The 21,746-nt window shown below is 37.5% G+C and overlaps 2 protein-coding genes across 7 annotated transcripts in view; one reads left to right on the forward strand and one right to left on the reverse strand.

The window, feature by feature from the left end:
- CSN8 (COP9 signalosome subunit 8) overlaps window positions 1–10,171 on the reverse strand; it is a 29,043-nt gene extending 18,872 nt beyond the window's left edge. The window contains exons 1-2 of the mRNA XM_083138287.1: window positions 9,798–10,171; window positions 720–790 (exon numbers count right to left, since the gene is read on the reverse strand). Of these exons, the coding sequence (XP_082994413.1) occupies window positions 720–790; window positions 9,798–9,899 (173 nt within the window). The 5' untranslated portion in view covers window positions 9,900–10,171. The remainder of the gene's footprint in view (window positions 1–719; window positions 791–9,797) is intronic.
- A 120-nt stretch (window positions 10,172–10,291) lies between these two features.
- Window positions 10,292–21,746, forward strand: part of LOC146000548 (MPN domain-containing protein-like) — a 56,312-nt gene continuing 44,857 nt past the window's right edge. For 2 of the 6 annotated variants that reach the window (XM_083138302.1, XM_083138316.1), the window contains exons 1-2: window positions 10,292–10,361; window positions 17,407–17,503. In XM_083138302.1, the coding sequence (XP_082994428.1) occupies window positions 17,420–17,503 (84 nt within the window). In that variant the 5' untranslated portion in view covers window positions 10,292–10,361; window positions 17,407–17,419. Of the gene's footprint in view, window positions 10,590–11,404; window positions 11,433–17,406; window positions 17,504–21,746 lie in introns of those variants that run through there. The other 4 variants (XM_083138297.1, XM_083138310.1, XM_083138305.1 and 1 more) reach the window with 3 other exon arrangements.

A 21,746-nucleotide genomic window follows, 5' to 3' on the forward strand; every position in this document is an offset into this window, starting at 1 on the left:
TGATGTAAACATATCAGACACACACATGCAGTATTACAAAACAAAGAAAAAGACTTGTTATAGAATAATTAAGAACATTATGCAAAGAAAAATGTGTGGGTCAATTTTACACTAAGAGGCAACTTTTAAAAATATGGAATTAATAAAATAGTAGCATTTCCTCTGACAAACGATACACCTTCAACAGACTACCAATTAATCTGTGTCAACTATAATATTAATAAAGACTATGGAATAAACTGTTTCTGCAGTATATTTTATTTCCTTATAATTTGGCACATGCAGGTAATGTACTACATTGAAATATAAGCAATAAAAATATAGGTTAGACCAGGTCTTGAACCAAGGTCTCTGGCATACCATATCATTGCTTAACCAACTGAGTTACCGCACCCAGCCTGGCTTTTTGCTTCTGCTGTTTTACCTGTGTTGAAAAGTCTATGACAATGCAACTGCAAACAGGATCTGTTGCCTTTGAATGATGACTTCAATGGCACATAGTATCTTCCAGCTTATTTTCTTTTTTTACCCAGTGATACACTGGAGAAACTTTTAAGTTTTAAAATATTTTTTTCTGCATGCTCTGAACTTTGTCTTTATGTTCTTGCTGTTAATGGTAGGAAAGGAAAATGGTTCCGACATACATTAGTACTAAAATAAAATTGTTCCTTATATTTATAGCACTCCAGTGCATAATGTAGACAGTTATGAAGACTTACAGGTCATTTTGATAGAGGTACACTGCTAACAGTCGGGCATAAACCGGAGGTGTTGGAATGCCACCAGGAGCCTGCAAAAAAAATTATTCTGTGTTAAGTTTTCATGTAAAAATTTCACACTTATAAATAACTGTGATATTTCCATAAATATATGAGGGGCAGTCAAATGAAAACCGAACACCCACCATAAAACACATTCCTCGCAAAAGTTGGCAACACTGTTGTTACGTATCGATACTGCCATCTGTAGGGTAAGAGAAATGCATAGTGAAAACGCACAGGTCCACACAGTTGCTTCGTCATTGCTCAGGAGGTGAGTGTAGTGAAAAGTGTATTCGTCCAGCATTGGAAATGGAGGCAAGCAAAGAAGAGCAGAGAGGTGTTGTTCGTTTCTTGGTGGCTGAGGGTGCTGGAACACGCAAAATTCATCGTCGCATGTCTGCAGTGTATGGCGAACACTGCATGTGACAAGTGTGCACAAGTGGCAGAAGAGATTCCGTGAAGGATGCACATCACTGCAAGACGATCCGTGCCCGGGACAGGCCCATTGAGCCATTATGCCTGATGTGATTGCAAGGATCGATGGTCTGATCCGGGAAGACCGACGAATCACAAAGGGAAGAAATTCGTGTTCAGGTTGGCATTAGTCATGGCTCTGTGCATGCCATTATCAAAGATCACCTGCAGTTCCGAAAAATTTGCGCGCAGTGGGTTCCACATGAACTGACGGAGGGACAAAAGATTGACAGAATGACTGCATGTCTGAGTCATTTGCAGCGGTACCACGAGGAAGAGTATGTGTTTCTGTCATGTATTGTCACAGGGGACAAAACGTGGTGCCACCATTTTGAGCCCGAGAGCAAACGGCAAAGCCAACAATGTAAACACGTCGATTCTCCCCCACCAAAGAAATCCAAGGCTGTCCATAAGAGTTCCGGTAAGGTCATGCTGAGCTGCTTCTTCGACTGCAAGGGCCCTCTGCTTGTCGACTTCCTAAAGCGTGGAGCCACAATCAATGCGCAGCGCTATGCAGACACATTGCAGAAACTGCGACGTGCCATAAAGTCAAAATGCCCTGGAATGCTGTCGGACGGAATCATCCTTTTGCATGATAACTGCCAATCTGGTGAGGGATAAGCTTCAGACATTTGGCTGGGAAATGCTTGAACATCCTCCGTACAGGCCCGATATTTCCCCTTGTGACTTCCTTCCACATTTTTGGTGACCTGAAGAAAGACATTCGTGGACATCTGTTTCATTCGGACGAGGAAGCGAGGAAGTGCAACAGTGGGTGAGGTTGTGGATCCGTCAGCGACCTACCTCTTTCTATAAGACTGGAATTGATTGTCTCGTCTCCCAGTGGAATAAATGTCTTAACACTTGTGGCAATTACTTTTGAATAAAACAAACTCCATTGTCACTTTGTAGTGGGTGTTCGGTTTTCATTTGACTAACCCTCATACTTCAGTGCACTTTTATTGCATCTCATTAATGAAATCATAATATAATTTCACATCAGATTGGAGAATCAGTATAAGTACCGAGGAAAGATCTCTAGCATAATTTTCATACGTGCATGAAAATGAGAAGAGAATTCATAAGATTGAAATTGAGAAACAGGGAGCAAAATTTTTAAAATACGCTTTTCCACATTTTCTCTTCAAAAAGTAAAAGTCTCAAAGCTTTGTGGTACATAAATTCATGAAACTAAGATACAAAGACCCTGCTAGAACCAATAAACTACTTAAGAACAAATGTCAAAACTACATTTTTTTATATTGCATGGGAAATTTTCCACTATGCTTAACACAATTGTAGGTTCATAGTAGTGCTACAATTTGTACTTTTTCTGTTCCTTTTGGATTAATATGGGAGACACAGGGGCTCCTCGAAAAGGGATATCTTGAGAAAATGACTCTTTTCTTCATCTAATTGTGCCTGCATTGAGATCCAATAGCAATATTGTACCTCCTGTGAAAGCTGTAGCCACTCCAGTCAAAAAAAAAACCACCTCAACCCTCTACAACAAAACCATTTTGTAATAAAAAAATCCAGATCTGAAAAACTCTCACTTTATAAACCTTAACCAATCAAAGGGGGGCGAAGACTTATTGGGATTTTGTGTTCTCGGATGGATCAAAAACTCTGATGGAATTGATATTCAACCTATATCTAAACCTTTGGGCTTGGTGCGGTGAATTTTGGTGAAGTCCAGAGGGTCAAATGAAGTTCAACCCACTGTACTCATCTCCTCGCCGGGGATGCCTGGGATCTGAGATCTCTCTAAGATGTGGAAGTGAGAGTGGGATGCGGGAAGAAACGGGAAACTATCGCATCTATTTTTTCCCAGAAAACTTGCAACTGAACCAGATCATGAAGTCTCTCCAGGGCAAAGATTCCGGACATAAACTATCCCCCATTCAGATATCCGGGAGGGGCACATCATGATCCAAGAAAACAAAAAGCGACAGAATCAACAGGAACAGAAGAAGAAAACAATAAGAATTGGTTCATGGAACGTAAGAACCCTTCTACAGGCGGGAAAATTACAACACTTGAAGACAGAATTGAGAAGAAATAGAATAGACATAATTGGAATATCAGAAGTGAGATGGGAAGGAAGTGGAGAACTTGTGAGTGACAAATTCAGAATGATTCACTCGGGAGGAGACTCACAAGGAACCCATGGTGTTGGCATTGTACTTGGGACACCTGTAAATGATAAAGTAATATCAGTATGTTATGTGGATGACAGGATAATATTGTACGAGTGAAGGGAAAGAAGAAAAACTTAGTGCTTACACAAGTCTGCATGCCACGTAGCGGTTTGCCAGACGAGAAAGTAAAAGAAACCTAAGACAAGATAGAAGGCATAATGGAAAAAGAAAGGAAGAGAGCATACATTACCGTAATGGGGGATTGGAATGCAGTAGTAGGAGAAGGGCAGGAGGGAAACACAGAATGAAGATATGGATTAGGGGAAAGAAACGAGAGAGGTGAATTGCTGGTCAACTTCTGCAAGAGGAACTCACTCTTTGTTGGAAACACTCTCTTCCAACAACATAGAAGGTACACATAGACATGCTCAAAGGACAGAACATATCAGACAGACTACATCCTGGTACAGGGTGCGGCACGTAAAACCAGCCTGCTGTAATCCCGATGTAATTGCTTTGCTAATGAACATGTAAAACATCTAAATGAACATGTCAACAGAAGATGGCATTGCACGAGTTACTAATTCAGTTTCTCACCAACAGGTGGCTTGTGAACCTGTGGTCGAGTGAAAGCAGTTGAGAATCAGGCCTTGTTGGGTGAAGCCGTGATAATGCCGTATTTGATTCCTGAGCATGTTGCAATTGTTGAAGCTTTGTGCGGACCGGATCCTTTGTGCAAACAAGGAAGTTGTTTCAGGAGAAATTTTACTTGTAGGGAATGTTAAAGGGGAAAGTATTTGAAACAAATCCACACACAATTGAAGAACTCAAGACCTCCATCCAGAATGTCATGAACAGCATCACCACTCAAGAATTAACAAAGGTGTACATGAATCTCCTGAAACGTGCTCAGACGTGTGTTGAAGTGGGTGGAGGACACTTTCAGCATCTATTGTGAAGGTGAGAAATCTTAACACACAACATTAAATTTCATTTGGTGTATTGCTTTTGTTTGATTTTGTTTTAATTTCACTTAATCATTCAAATTGTTCATCTAATGATATCTTATGAAGGGACGGGCTGGTTTTAAGTGCTGCACCCTGTACAAGAGATTTAGAAACTGCCTCAAAAACCGTACCAGGAGCTGACATAAATTCAGACCATGTACTAGTAGTGGGAGAGATAAACTTATGTTTGAACAAATTCCTGTAGAAATCATAAAAAATCTGGGTGAAGGAAAGGAAGAAATGCTAATTTATGTAATGAGATCTATGAACAAGGTGTATTGCCAGAAGATTTCAAGGAAACAATCTTAGTACCTCAAAAGAACAGAAGTAACGCCAAAAAATGTTTTGAATATAGGACAATCAGTTTTATATCACAATTGATAAAAGTTCTTTTGAGAATTTTAAATAGATGCTTATACTCTAAAATAAACAGAGAGATAGAGGAAGAACAGTTTGGTTTTAGAAAGGGAAAAGATACAAGAGACGCCATAGGACTTCCGAGAACAACTGGAGAAAGATACCTGGAAAAAGGTCAAGAAATGTTTGTAGCCTTTGTTGACTTGGAGAAAGCCTTTGATAGAGTGAATTGGACAAGCTCTTAGGGATCCTGAAGAATATTGGTGTAGATTGGAAGGAAATGGGGCTTATCTGCAACCCATATATGAAACAACGTGTAAAAGTGAGAATGGGAGAAGAAATGAGACAAGAAAGTGAAATTGGAAGAGGGGTATGACAAGGCTGCTGCTTTTTCCCTACATTCTTCAACATCTATTTAGAAGAAATAGTTAAAAACTGTTTCCATAACAAGGGAGGGGTAGCAGTAGGAAGGAAGAAAAATATCTTGTATACGATTTGCAGATGACTTGACCCTGTTGGCAGAAAATGAAAGGACTATAAATGCCATGCTAGCAAAAATGAATACCCACTGTGAACAGTTTGGGATGAGAATATATGTGAAGAAGATGAAAGCAATGGTGATCAAAAGAAAACCGAGAAAGTCAAAAGTGAGAGAATTGAACAAGTAGACAGCTCTAAATATCTTGGATGCTCATAAGCAGTAATATGAAATGCAGTCAAGAAATAAAAGTGAGAGTAGCAAAAATAAAATTTTTGTGGTTCTATGACTAAAGAACTGAGGAAAAGACTAATGAGTGTAGGACCTGGAAAGGAATGTTACAGATAAACAACTTTCTAATTATCTTGTGTCTGGAGGGGAGTTATTTTTGTGTATATATATCTCTTCCTGTTTTGTACCTTATTTCATTTGTATTTGGTACAGAGCCTGAAGAAGACCTTGCTAGAAGGTTGAAACGTAACATTTAGTTTTATGTTTTATAATAAAATGAAGGTAAAAATTTACTATCCACAAACACGTGTAACTTCTTTGTTTAGTCATTTTTAACATTCACACTTCCGTATCTGCTTTCTCGGAACATTCCTTAAGTGTATTCATGTTCTTTTCACATTACGAGTACTTCTTTCTCGTAGTTCTTTCACTTGCCTGAGACACAATATGGTGCGTACACCATACCTACATCAACGCACGTCGTGCTTGTCTTTTGTCGATTTTCATTCAGCATGCAGGGTTTCCAACCTTCGAAACAAAAAAGTACTAACACAGTTCGTGATTTTTTTTTAAATAGATTTTCCGCATTGTTTTACGAACAAAATTTTAACTATGCTTGAGTAACCTAACCTTGCCGGAAATGGTTCGTGGGGCTATCCGTGAATGGTTTTTGGGGCTATCCGTCAATGGTTTGTGGACCTGGTATGAATTTCAGCACGCATCCACGACACGCCATCTTTTCGGAAAACAATGGTGTGGTTGGAAACCCTACATGCCAAATGAAAATCGACAAAACACAAGCACGACACAAGATAATCTACGAAGGTGTACACGCCAAAGACTATTGAGAAATAATTTTCAAGAAAAATAATGAATTTCCGCTATGACACATTCCCACATGACAGAAAACAACCTTCCAGATGTTCAACAATGCTAGAGGAACTAATTTCCGTAAGTGGTTTCTTCTGTAAAAATGAAGAAATGTGTTTGTGTATAGTAAACTAGTACCAAAATAAATTCTGCCTTGGTCACCATATTGAGTTTTTAAAAAAACTGCCATATTTCAACTTGGGTATAATTTAACAATACAGGGAATTTCTCCAATTTGTTTGAAATTTCGGATACTTACTAATTTGGGTCTCCTAATCACGAATCTGCACTTAAAATTTGGCGCTCATGTATAGAAATTCCTGAATTATGGCTAGCCCCACTGACCATTGGCGCTAGCCCCACGAACCATTGGCGCGTGATTAGGTTAGGCTAGGAAACATAGTTAAATTTTAGGGTCGTAGTAATATCAGGAATATATATATATATATATTTTGTTCTTTAAGTATTCGAAACGGAAAATCTTGCGATAAATAATGAGCAATTGTGCATTGTCGGTTGCGATGGCTGACCCTCTTATTTTGCAAGTTTGACACGTGAGCGCCAAATTTTAACTACAGATTCGTGATTAGGAGCCCTAATTTAGTGAGTATGCCGAATTTCAAACAAAATTGAGAAATTCCCGGCATTGTAAAATCACTCCTCAACTTGTAACAACCATTTGAAGATTCTTGTAAGTTACTGTGCCACACAAGATTGCAATTTTCATGCTTATTAAAAATGATGCATTCCATTGCACATGTGACTACAAATAATTTCTTCATAATAAACGAAAACAAGTTTTTTTCACCCCTTTTCTACACATTAACGAATGCCATAAGGATCAATAATGTTCTAACTGTAGTTGGCGTATTATTCAGTATTGAATGAAGAAAACCTGTCTACAACATTTCACAAATAGATAAACAATGTATTATATGATAGATATTTCAAAATTAACTTTTGTTTGTAAAAGAACAAAGTAATAGGATTATTACATAAATTGTAATATAGTTTGTCATAACTTGAAATTTAGGGTAACAGTTCGTTATGTCGGAGACACATTAAAATCGGATATTTTGTGTTTTGCATGGTTCGTACTTACCAATTGTGTATTGCGGACGAAAACAAACACAGTTTTTCACATAGAGAGTAGTTTTTGTTATTCATTTTTTTGCTTCCGTAACACACAGTATGGCGGGCAGAGGTTAACTAGCGTTGTAGGTATGGGGTGTTTCCAACCTTCTTCACCGAAAAATACCTACTATCAAGTTAGTCAGTGTGCAAATTGTACATTATGCACGGGTAGCTGACTGATAGCCCCACGAACCATTTCCGATAAAGTTAGGTTAGGTTTGGTTAGGCAAGCATAGTTAAAAAAAAGGGGGGATTGGAAACACTGACAGGGGGTTACGTCATCAAACATATGCAGCATCCAGTTCACGTAGAGAAAGCAATGGCACTTGTGCGTCGGTGAGATATTTCTCTTGAAAAATAAATGATTTCCCAGTGAAATAGATTCCACGATGAAAGAAAATATCTCAACAAATGTTGGAAACCTTAGAGAAACAGATTTCCTTAAGTAGTTCCTTCTGTAAAAATGAAGAAATGTGTCTCCGATATAACGAACTGCTATCAAATTTAGTAATAGCCAGTTTTGATAGATTGGTAAATTTCTCGTATCGGACAAACAGCTGAAATGTCCTACTTCTTTTGATTTCAATATTCGTACTTACGCATTTTGCATTGAGAAACATTATTTCACCGAAAATAGCTATATTTGTGACATATCGAGTAAGTTTTCTTGGTTGTTTCTTCCCTTCCGTAACACGCGAAATGGCCGTCACAGTTTCACCACCTTAGTCCATATGCAATGTTTCCACCACACCACATGTAGAAAGAGCAAGATAAGCGAAATTGAGTGATCCGCGATTGGCACAATTGCTCATTATTTACCGGTGAGGAGGAATGTCGGAAATGTACCGGAGACTGATTTCTTCAAATTTACAGGAGAAAGTACTTACGCAAATCATTTTCTGTAGCGTTGTTGATGTTTGGGAGTGCTAATGGAACCTAAACTAACAGGCCTAACCTAACCTAGTAGGCATACCTCGTACCCGTGATGCTCCGTGGGGCTATCGTGAATTTTTGGGCTAACGTCAATGGTTTTTGGGCTACCCCTACTTAAACGTGTGACCAGTTACATAAACGCGTGTTTGGAAACACGGTACTACTTTCCTATACCGGAGACACCTTTCAATGATTTATTTCGCAATTTTTTACATTGCTAACATACTATTCTGCATTGCGGAACATTTCTTTAGGTGAATTAATGAATTTCTAACGAAAATAATGTCTATTTCTTGTTCCTTATTTCCAACAAACCATCCACGGGTAGCCCCAAAAACCATTGACGTTAGCCCAAAAATTCACTATAGCCCCACGAACCAGCACGGGGACGAGGTATGCCTACTAGGTTAGGCTAGGCCTGTTAGGTTAGGTTCCATTAGCACTCCTTTTGTTTAATTTAGCATATACGGACAATAAGGGAGCGTATTGTGCTCTCGTGCAGAAAGCAAATGGCAGCAGCAGCAATAGCGCGTCGGAAATAGATTTTCGTAGAAAACCACATGCATCCACATTAAATGGATCAAAACTATATTCCCGAACATCAACAACGCTACAGAATATGATTTGCGTAAGTACTTTCTCCAGTAAATTTGAAGAAATCTGTCTCCGGTATAGTAAAGTGTTACCGGAAACACTGGCCCGGATTACATCATCACGCACAGGCTACATCCACCTGGAAGTAAATCGATGGACGAGCTCTCGTGCAACAGTCACACATTTATATCGAAAAAAAGATGATTAACCGGCAAAATTCAATGAACGATGAGAGAAAACATTTCCCCGAACTTCCACAACTATAAAGAAACTGCATTCGGTAAGCAATTTCTCCTGTAAATTTGAAGAAATCTGTTTGTCCGATACGAGAAATTTACTGATAGATTGACTGATTTGTTTTATGTTACTTCGACTTGTTGCTACTTTTGGATAATCGCGAAGAAAGGATGAAAGGTGATAAGATGAAATGGATGAAGAAACAAACACATACAGATGACACCACACAAGCCCCACAAGATGGCTGTCTCCAGACTTCAGTCTGCAAAATGCAATCCAGGGTGAATTGCCTCTTTAAGTACAAGGAATATTTTGTACATACATTAAGCATGAAGTCAAAATGCATACATTCTTCTTTGGATATAATATTAATTATTCACACATTGAAACTATATTTTATTGCTACAAAATGTAGTGTTATTACTACTACTACTACTTCCAATGTTATTTCAAAGAAGTTTAAGATTTGAATCATTTTCCTCAAAATGTGTACAAAAAGGGGGCCATATATGACGGTAAATACGGTAATTAATCATTGCTAAATAATCCTAATTTAACTACAAACAATGCATTTTCGTACATCTAATTCTTGTTTCTCCAAATCCTCTGCTAGATTGTTTACGTTTTCTGTTACATTGAGTGACATTTTACCATCCGTATGTGGTGAAGAACCAAATATCATGCTATCAAAGAATCACTGCTGACTCTCTTGGAAATTTAGCAGCACAATGCCTTTAAAACTTCACTTTGGATATCAAATTATTTCCACAATTATCATGAGAATGTTCCCGTCACGTTTCTCCACAACTTGCCGTGCGGGCCGCCATCTTCCATCAACCTGGTATAATCAAATTTACCAGGGCTTGCTGGTAATATCACTTACAACCATTATAAAAAACCCTAACATGATAGAAAATGTTGAAACCTCCTCAGTTACCGAGGAGGCTTTCTGATTTAATTTTACTAGGATAATGAGGGATTACAAAAAGTGTGGATAAGAACTGAAAAACGAAGTAACCCACAATTCATCAATATCTTTTTTTTTTTTTTTGGTTTGCCATATTGTCAAAAGGTGGCTCTGAAATCACAACAAAATGAATCTCGCAAGCCGCAAGCGTAAAGACGCCGTGAAAAAAAAACAACGGTGAGCAGGGGTGTATATATGTTGTGTTTGTTAATTAGAATACGTTAAAAGTCGTTACAGTATTGGCAGTACAATTTGTTTGAATACCATAAAGTTGTGTGGTGTAGCGTTCAGTTTCTTCGCTGTGCGTAGGAACATTTAAAGTAATATTTTTTCTTTAGCGTGATGGGAACCGATCGATAAATGCAGTTTTGCACTACTGTTGGCGGGTGTCTCTAAGAGCAAGATGTAAGTGTAGTGTAATTATCTTTTTATATTTACATGCTTAACAATGTTAATATTTCTATTTGTTTTTATTGGGGTGTTCTCATTGGAAAATACTTGACGTATGTGTGTGTTTATACACCATTATATTAAGTTCATTTCTCATCTCGCAGGAAATTTCGTCAGAACTCTAGAAGTAATGTGGTTTGCAGTTGACATAACACTAATTAAGTCTCTAGCCTTCTTAAACCCGAAGGTTCATGGCTGCAGCAACACAGGCCTTCCATCTGTTCCTATCCTAAGCAAGATCTATATACTCTTTTCCATCCCTACTGATTATTTTTAGGTCCATCTCAACTCTTACAATAACACACTTCAAATAATTTCAAACCACAATGTACAATTTCTATGATCTAAAACAGTTCGTTAAAGTTGATGTAAGCTATTTTTCAGCATGTATAAAATGCAAAGCAAGTGTTCATTGTGAGAATGGAGATATTATTGAATTACCAATGATTGCATTGAAAATACCATCCTACATTACTCTGTTATGATTTTACAAACCATTGTACATTATTGAAAGGAAATAGTTCATACCTATAAGTGATTTATATTCCTTACAAGAAACGTTTTACGTTAGTTTTCAAGTACAATTTTCCCGTGACTAGATGGCAACAAAATACGAATTTTACTCCAGAGATCACTGGATTACAGTTTTTAGTGCATTGAATGTGTCACTTTCGATTAAAATATAAAACACTTATTAGTATGATCTGTTTTATTATTTTGTAATAGGTGGACGATGGTTATACAAACCTGTAAAAACAACAGGTTCTAAAGCATAAGTTCTGGGATGACACCCAAAAGGTCAGTCTACATAGTACACCCTGAAAACTATATTGCGTAAGCCAACTAGACTGGCACATGAATTCACAGATAGTATAATCCAATGTAGGAATTTGTAGTCCTCTGCAGTGCTTTATGTACTTGGGAATGTCAGCTGTTGTGAAACCTATGGAGGTTTAACTACACAATTTATTTTTCTGGTGGAGAGGAGTCTCTGTGATGCTAAGAGACTATTTATTTTTGTTTAGTCACCCATTTCATTCAATCTTTGAAGAACAATATTGTTGTAATGACCACTATTTCCACACATTCTCTTGATGCTTCATTAATTTATTTGGTTTTATTTTACTTCCTTTTCATCCACTTTTGGCTAATCACGAAGATGAGAATGAGCAATGAAATGATGCAATTGATGAAGGGACACTAACAACAAACACCCATTGCCAGGCCGGGATTCGAATCCAGGACCCCTGACATCGTAGAATGCTGGGAGCTGTTGACCCATTGTACCACCTTGAGAATTATGTTGATTTTTTTAAATCAACATTTCGATGTTTTATGTAATATAAAATTGGTTCCAGCATGAGGAAAACCCAAATAACTGAGATGTTTAATCTGAAAGTATGTCCCACATAAGTAAAAACCTGCCATTTCAGAGTATTTTCACATATTTTTATTAGTAAAAATAGTTTGTATGCAACCTAAAATAGCGAAAGAACACGTTGAAAATAACTATCAGTACCAAACCTAACAATCCTGGACCTAACTTGTAAAATTAAAGCTGCTGTTGTAGAATGTCATGTTGTTTGCTTTATCCACTTGCACAAAGCCTTCTGGCTGTTCTGCTTCACAGTAAGGTAACAGACATACTTTACTTCACAACACATTTCTGCAAGCTAAAAACAGCTGAAAACGTTCATAAACCATGCAAAATATTTCACTTTCACAAGGGGATACAGAGAGTCAACCAATGTCCTAACCACTCTGTCATGGACAGGGTTGGCATTTTTCCCGGGTTTTTAAAAAATTCAACCCGGGTGTTTTTTTTTTTCAGATAAAACCCTGGAAAAACTGGGTTTTTTTGTTCTTTTTCAGGTTACCTATGTTTATAAATATATATTTTTTACAAATGTAATACATTTTTCCCTGATAGTAATATATTGGAACATTCAATTTGCATTGTTTTAGTTCCCTGGGTCAAAAACTATTTAATATTCTCTGTTAACATAGTTAAGAATTGACGTTCAAGGTCTCGCACCTTGAAATTATTAAACTAAGAACATACATAACCCGTGCCACAACAGACCATTGAGGGTCCAGGCCTACTACCTACAGACTGCCGGCCGCACTCCCACCTGATCATAATCTGAGGTGGGAGATCATCCAACCAGTTATGGGGGGACGTGTGGTCAGCACGAAGAACCCCCAGTCGTCGTCCTAGGTTTTCATGATGGGGTTATGCTACTCATTTGTAGCTGCCCAAATTTAATCATGATGGTGAGTGTTCACCAGTCTCATACACAGGCCAAAATCTCAGGAGACTCAAATCTGCACACGTCTCAAAGCATGACTGCACAGCCTCAGTGCAGGACAAATGATTAAATTATCCAAAACACTATTCATAATTGGGAAAAGAGAGACACGGTAGTATATAAATACGGAGAAACTAGTACTCACTTTTATCCGCGAAGCTGTTTTTTCTTTTTCGATTAATTTCAGTGGCCACTGCCACCATCCTCGTTGGAACTTGCTGTACTGTTGCTTGGCGTGCATCTTTTGTTTGTAGTTCTCTGGCTGCCGCTAGGTGTGCTGTTGTTAACTGTGTGTCTGGGTTTGTGTAGTCTGCTATTTCCTGGTGATAACTGTTGTAGTTGGAGAATCCACATTGGTGCGCCTGCCTGCTATCGATGTTTAGCTCGTGCGGGAAGTGCATTATGGCGTGTGTTTCCTTGATTTTGGTGTCTACGAGCGTGTGGGCAATGTATTTGACTTGAACCTTTTAAATTTTATGGCTATTGTATTTGATATGTTTAGCAAGACCAGTAGTGGGTTGGGCTTTTTTTTGGCATCTACTAGGTGCTGTTGGATTCTTTCATTGACAGATCTGATGGACCTGCCGATGTAATGTGCCTTGCATTCACACTCTGCATCCTACACACCTGGGTTATCAAGGGGGGAGAGGAAGTACCGTTTGTGTTTGTTCAGTTTATCAGCTATTTTGGAATTGGGTTTGTGTGCTACTTTGATGCCATATGGGAGAAGGGCTTTGGATGTGCGGTTGGAAGTGGTGGGATGGTAGGGGAAGGTAAACCAGACGCACAGTTAACAAGAGCGCACCTGGCGGCAGCCAGAGAACTACAAACAAAAGATGCACGACAAGCAACACTACAGCAAGTTCCAACGAGGATGGTGGCAGTGGCCACTGAAATTAATCAAAAAAGAAAAAACAGCTTCGCAGATAAAAGTGAGTACAAAATACTATGTTCTGAAAAATTTGACCAATAGTTTGATTCTACTCTTGCTGGTTGGCGTAACAGTTAATAGATTCCAGTGTTGCGAATTTGCAATACTATACTAATACTTCATAGCTGTGGTGCTTTAGTCAACCACCAAGGCGAAGAGGTTAGCACAGCATGCTGCAATGTCAGGGGTCCCGGGTTCGAATCCTGGTTCGGACGTGAATGTTTGTGTTTATCCCAATGAGAATAGAGAAAATAAGAAAAATTATGTATGTGAAAATTGAGAGAAAAAGGGGGATACTACTGCTTAGCGGTATTACTTTTATTACAAATGTAAAAGAAAGTCGACAGGCTGGCTGACTGCCATGCAGAAGACCCGAGTTCGAATATTTGAGGTGTGTGATCTAAGGTCGGAATTTTTCCGGTCTTGTCCGTGCATAAAGCAGCTCTGGAACTCACCCAGCTTCAAATCAATGGGTCCTGGGAAGTAAAGGCAGCCGGACTTTGGTTGTGATCACATCACCTCCAAAATGGCCAAAATGAAGAATATGTCGGGCCCTACCCCCATATCACCTGAAGAGATTAGAGATATGCATGGGGAACCCTACTTTAGAGATATGCATGGGGAACCCTACCTTTACCTACTGTACAACATATGGTAGCTGCGCACACACTTTTAAATCTGTTTCAATGCAGTTTGTTCACAATTTTGTTTTCCCATTATTTTTGTGGATGTTTTAAGTTTAAATATCTCCTCCGTGTATTAACCTTGCCAAAATTATAAGGCTGACATATTTGTCTTGACTGATTTCATCCAAATGGAATACCGTATCCATCCTCCAAAATATCTCGTTGCTATGAAACTAACAGATTCCATGGACAGAACATAAGTGGTTCCCATTTGGATCACAACATACATATGCACTATATTGTTAAAAAATTATTTGCCACACCATAGCTTAAGGAATGCCCTAAAATATTTTAAGTCTCTTTTCTTAATGTCCAAAAATGTAGTTTAGGCAGATATTTGAATGTGATATCAGAATTTGGAGCTACCTCAGAATATGAAAAATCAATTTTTCATCCACCATCTTGAAATGCTTTCAACAAATGCAAATGCAAAATAAAATCATTCCCTGGGTGTATCTATGTGCAACATGAATTTCAGCTTAAAAACTCTAAATTTGCTACACATATCGTGGTCTCAAAATTGGTGACTTTCCCCCCACCCTTCCTAAACCACACACTATATTACAGAGTTTTTATTAAAAACTTCAAGCTCAAGTAATGTCCTAACGTAGCTGAGACTTGGTTTTCTTAATCTACGACAATCTAACCTCAAATATTAGCATAACTTAAAGCTCTCATAAGGCATGTTAAATCAGTCTGTCATCCACCATCTTTAAAAATGGTGACATTTTTTCCTCAAATACAATATGACATCAATCCTTTGTTATCTTATAGCTCTGAAAATTGCAACTCAAAAGCTTTACATTTGTGGCAAAATGTATGTTTGCGATTTTACCACCACTCCTCTCCTAAACTATGAAATGTAACTTTAAAAGTTTTACTGCAAAATTGCGGATCGACGGATTATCTACAATGACTGAGTTTAGTTCCTTATACTCTGAAATTGCATTGTAGACAGACAGTTTTGGAGGAAAAGAGAGCATGGTATAGAGCGTGCGTGCAATATGAGGAAAGTTAGTTTTTCATTCACCATCTTGAAACACATTGTTCAATTTCACTCGCATGCAATAATATTGCAGTCTGTCAAGTTTTCTGCGGAAACGTGTTATCATGGTCACTAAATAGATGACTTGTCTTTCTTTGCCCATCCACCCCACCCATGCTCCTCCTAAATCATGCATTATGTTTCACTAAGTTTATTGTGAATTTACATTGCAAGTATTGTCACAATGCTCGTGAAAGTTTTATGCACAAAGCTAGAACTTGTAGTCTCTAAAACGGTTTGAAATTGTAAAAAATGGTCAAAATATGAAAGTATATGTATGCACTGTATTTACTTGAGAACCCCACACCTCCTATATTTAAGAAAAAAAAGAAATTGTGGTAGATTATGAGTGTGATCGACTTCTTGGGTATAGAGCTCCTAACCACAAATAACATTTATCCTACATGAGCAAGCAACTCATTACGTTAAATCAATGCACTGAACTGGAGGGAGGGCGGGGTCACTGTCTCAGTGCAAGGCGTTGGAAAGAAAACAGAACACTTGCACACATACTAAATTTTGAGAAATGAAATGAATCATTTGAAAAGTGTTTGATTTAATTAGCTATACCACAGTTAACTTTCTTCTACTTTCACGACATTTCAATAAAATGTACTCAATTCTCCTTTTAATGTTTTATACATGGAAAAATTTATTGTAAACGTTGATCGTCACGGGTGAAACTATGTGGCTTGCCCACATACGCAAGTGACTGATATCTAAAGTGCTACCACATTATAAGCTTTGTTTGTTCAATGTTTTATCTAAATATTTCAGACCCCTATAAATAAAATAAAAAACTTATTATTTTTACTTACGTTCATGGAGTATATGTTGAGTAATTGACAACATTTCAGGGACCACTGTCCCCTTCTTCAGGTAGGTTTATCGGCTTCACGGTTGCCCACGAAGCTTCATCAATAGCAATGGCAAGGATTAGGTTTACATGGATAGGATAAAATATTGGGATTCCATTACAACTGACCTGTACTTTTTAAAAAAAACACTGTAAAATTTCCTCCTATTAAAAGAATATTTCAGACCCTTTTGATTTTTTGATTCTTGGATATATGTTCTTAAAAGTCTATTTCTAGCATGATTTGAGAAAAATATCCTGAAAAACCCACTGTGTCTTGAACCACATTAATTATTTTTGAGTATTATAAGCTTGGCTAAGCCTTTATTTTACAAGTTTTCTCAAACTGTTTACAATTCTGGAAACTCACAATTATTTAAAGCAATAATTTATAACATTTTCTGGGGGGAAAAAACACATTTTGAGTGGGTTTTTCTGAAAAAATCCGCATGGGAAAAAACTGGGCTGGGTGCACCCGAGCCAACCCTGGTCATGGAGGTTGCCTATATTTTCTCCTGAAGCTGATCAAACCAAATTGGCAAGGTAAAACTAGTCACATGCTTGCAATAATGTTTTGGGGAGGAAAGTATTAGAGATTTAATCAATTCCCTAGGAAACCCATTTTGAGCACAGAGCTTCGGATTCCACTTAAAACTAAAGTTACAGTCCCAATTACCATATCTGTGCATAAAGTGAACTTGAAAACTCAACATGGCAATATCAGAAGTGTGTTAAAACATGGATAACTTCAAGATCATAGCAAAGAATATTTCATCTTAATTCCTGGAATATTAGTGACAAGTGTTCTTTATTAGCATGCAATGTCAATTGGTACTCCATTGTTTAGTGCTTATACCTGTACTTATTCTAAGACAGAAATTTTGGGCCAGGGTTTCGTCATGCTGCAAATTGTAGTACTAGCAGTATATTTATAACTTGTTACAGGTGGGGCTGAGCTATGATGCAGCAGCCTGATGAAACTGAAGATAAAGAAGATAAGGAAGAAATTGATGATGAACTGGAAGATGAAGAATTTGACGAGGTACAATTGAGACATTTATTATTGTGAATGCATGTTACGATTCATTTTACGGGGATTTGTATGATGTGTACGTAAGATTTGCATGTGGTAGCACTGCTTTTTGGGAGTGGCTTGTATGCATACTTGATTAATTTTCATAGCCACCTTACTGCTTGTTGCTTTCTGATGGTGCAGTGCATATTTTTTTTCCATGTAGTACTAACAAGTATATGTCCTAAATTCCTTTTCAGTACACTAACAAGAATTATTTAACAGTAATTATGTTATAGCAATCTGTTAATGGTATTTTTCATGATGATGACATTGGTTTGTGTAGAAGTCTGATTCATGATGCATGTATACTTTTTTATCAATGGGATGTATTAATGGAAAATATGTAAACTGATACACAGTGTGTCCCGATTAGGTACCCAAAAATAGGACAATATTCCTGGTAGTCTCCAATATGTTATTTTCAAGTACACCTTCCATTTTTTTTTTTTATTTTATTTTTTTTACAAAACTCCATGTAGTCACATGCAGTTGATAGTTTTATGGCACCGTAAGCGTATTATCTACACAGATATCTGAACTACAGTGAAAGCAAACCACACAAAGATTACCTTGAATGATGTAGAAGTAATCTAAATAGGTGTAATTTTACAGAATGTGGAATGTCAGCAATTTTTCGAAAAAGTGAATACAGGCACAGGCCAAAAGTGCAAACATGTCTTATGGGCAGCTTTCACACCAGAGTTGCATGCTTCGTACTACCTCCTGAATGCATGATGCAACGTGGAACCATTCACACTGGACTTCTTTTTATTACCTACTTATTGTGAATGCTCTCGGATAATTCTGCATATATTTTCATTAAGAACATACAGCAGGTTATGTGGGGCAGCAGCTACTAACATGGCACATATACTTTTGATGTGTAAGTTATCTTGAAGAGTAGAAATTGTCACAGAGAATTATGTAATTTGAAATGCAATCCAGTGGTTCCCAGCAGGGTTCCGTGACTTGCTTACAGGGGCACCGAGGAATGTTCCAATATTTTCACTGAAATGGCACTTATTCCAAATATATACTTATTTAGTCCTTTTTACATATGAAATGTTTCTGAATTTGAAATATGTGTTTATTTTTAAACTTAAGGCAAGAGACCTAACCACACTGAGCGTTGCAAGTGTTAGATAGGCCTACGTTCTGACTTGGGCACCGCAGAAAATTCTTCAAACACTAAGGGTACAATGAAACAAAAATTATTGTATATTACCATGAAATATAGTGTCTGGAATTTCATATTCATCTTAATATTAATTCTCAGGAATTGAGTATTTACATCAGAAGGTAATAAAATCTGTTCACCAGTGAAAACTGATTATCTTAAAACAATCAATCATCAAGATCAATGTGTGTGATGTATTATATAACTATAACTTTATATTTGTACTATAATATCACCAACTTGTCTGAACATTAGTGACAGTGGTTCTGTATTAGCATACAGTCTTCATGAGACATTGTCCATCGTTTATCTACAGTAATGTTCAACAAGACTGAAGGAGAGTAATGAAATTTGTGTGTATTACATCTTGCTATTGTTACTGGTTGCTGCACTGAGTGTGTGTTGGTACATGGTTATGTTGAATAATATAATAGTTTATCAAATAAACCTACGAGTCAAGAAGTTTGGGAACACTGTGTATCAGGGTGGCGACAGACCTGGAAAACCGGGAAAAGTCAGGGAATTCCAGATGTCAAAATAAGTCAGGGAATTTTGTCTTCATATCGACAAATGTTACTTTGAACTGTAGATCCGATGCAATGAACCTGGCAGGCAGGACTGGCACATTCGATGAACCTCTTAAATATCAAATTTAAAAATGCATTGAATTGTCAGTTTTTTCTTGCCTGATTGGTAGCAATAAGGTGGTGGAGCTGTCAACCAGAGGAGGTAGGGGGAGAGGAGGGGGCACCCACAATGACCCCATCCGACAGATGTCCAACACAGTAGTATGGCATTTTGTCGGGCATTCTGAAGGAACATGGAAACAATATAATTCAGGTTTTTATGCAACCTGATTTCTTCCCTTCTTTTGAATGCTGTGGTACAAAATTTTGTCTTACTAGCTCATAGTCGTGTGCACAAGGGGTGATGTTGGGGCAAGAGGGGGAAGTTGCCACCCCTAATACTATCACTTAGAAATTTAGTGTATAGGAATCTTACCACCGTTATTGAACAATATTTATATATATATTTATGTTTCCTAAGAAATTGAACTGTCCAACTTCGATCTTTAGAAAATTTCTTGTTCTAACACCACTTCCACACACACTTTATTCGTTAGTTTTGTTACCTGTATGCGTTTGCATAATAAATTGCCCATACATCGGGTATCAGTAGCAGCGATTAGGGAGGGGCCAAGGACAGTTTACTTTCTTTTGTAGACAATGTTTATTTAAGAGGCCATAGTGCAGGGACAAAAGTGCAAAAAATTTGGGGGTAACTGCCCTTCTCTTTGCTGTCAGTGTTGTAAATGAATAAATTATATGTAGTTGTTTTGAATCTGCTGTACGAAGTCATGTTTGTGTAAAATAGTCTCTGAACCACAGAAAGGGGAAATAAAGGAGGGAGCAAAGGATGTTGGTGCCTAGAAAGCTGGAATTCCTCGAACTCAGTGATTTTCCCATCAATACAATAAAACAATGGGATAAAATGTGGAGAACATTCGTCAAGGCTTGTGATCCCCCCCCCCTTCCTAATCAGAGGGTCTGCGCATGCCTATGATTAGGCTTCATTGATGTGTGCGATTTTTATCAGATATCACCATCATAAACTAGTGTGGACTACGACATCCAACAAAAAATGAATGCATATGATTTTTTGTCTGATTTGGTAGGACATTTCATCAGACAAACTTTCAGGCTCCTTTTTTGCATGTGATTTTTGTCGGACATGCCAGTTGTCATAGAAATTTGACATCTTCAGTTTTCTGCTACACTCACATTGCAAGTGACCTCCTCTTCACCATCCTGTTAACATCACGAGAGGAGATGATTAATCTACCACTTAGGGAAGTTAATGTCCAATGTTATGAAATAAAGTAATAATAAATTGGTAAATATTTTAATATACTAATACCTACTTAAATCATTCAATCCTAAAAACATATCACTTTCCTCAGTAATCTGGCTGCTGTACTGAATGTTCACTTTTTTTTTATTGAATTTATTAGGTTGGAGCTTTATATGAGGAGTGTCCAGAAAGTAAGTTCAGATTAGCCATAAATTAAAACGAGAACATTAGTAGTAACCTACTTTTCCACAGAACTACCACTGTTGTTTAAGTATTTGTTGTAGAGTGGCACTAAATTTTGTATGCCCATGTCATGTGCCTGCCTCCAAAGAGTGGAACCTTCTGTACAACAGTGTCGCTGGCAAAATGTATATCTTGTCAGAAACCTCTTCAGCTCAGCTGAAGAAAGAGATGAAAGTTGGTACTTGTAAGGTCGGACCTCCCACTTAAAATGATGGAACACAACATGCTTGCGCTCAGTTGTACTTAATGACGTCTAGTTCTTACACCTCACACAACTTTCGGTAAATCTTTATCAGGGTCCGCTTATGAGCGTTTATTTTTTACAAGTGTTCCAAACATTTTAAAAATTGTATAGTATATGGATGAAACCGTTTTGTTCGTCACTTAACATATTTTGTTGCATTCACGATAAAATGTCTTATTTCGGAGAACAGAGTAGTTATCACATGGTCTGGGTGGGACTTGGCAACTGTGGATTAGTTGATCATTCTCGAACAGCCTACATGCGAGATTAAGACTAACATGTATAGATATTTTAAGAAGTTAGTTAAATGTTTACTTTATAACTAGAAATACAGTGGATGATTAACAAAATCTTTATTCTTAGAAAATAAGTATTTTGGCATTATGTTTTAAACATGTTATTTGTATATAACATGTTTAAAACAATAGAGAGTTTCATTTGTTTCTTATAAAAATAGATAAATTTTGCCAACCCTGGGTTTAAGGGATTTTAGGGTTTTGGGTGCCGAGCAAACGCTATGTGTTGCCATGTGTACATCAAAGAAATCACGAATTCACCATGGCAATATCTCGCTCATGTTTCCAAGGGTTAAGTTTTTGTTTGCTTTATATAGGAAAGATAAATGCTAAATAACAAAATTTCTTCCTTAAAAATAACCAAATTCCCTCTAACCTCATTTAGTCGTAACTCTAAAA

This window comes from Lepisma saccharinum, chromosome 1 (genome assembly GCF_977018435.1).
Source record: "Lepisma saccharinum chromosome 1, izLepSacc3.1, whole genome shotgun sequence".
NCBI classification, from domain to species: domain Eukaryota; kingdom Metazoa; phylum Arthropoda; class Insecta; order Zygentoma; family Lepismatidae; genus Lepisma; species Lepisma saccharinum.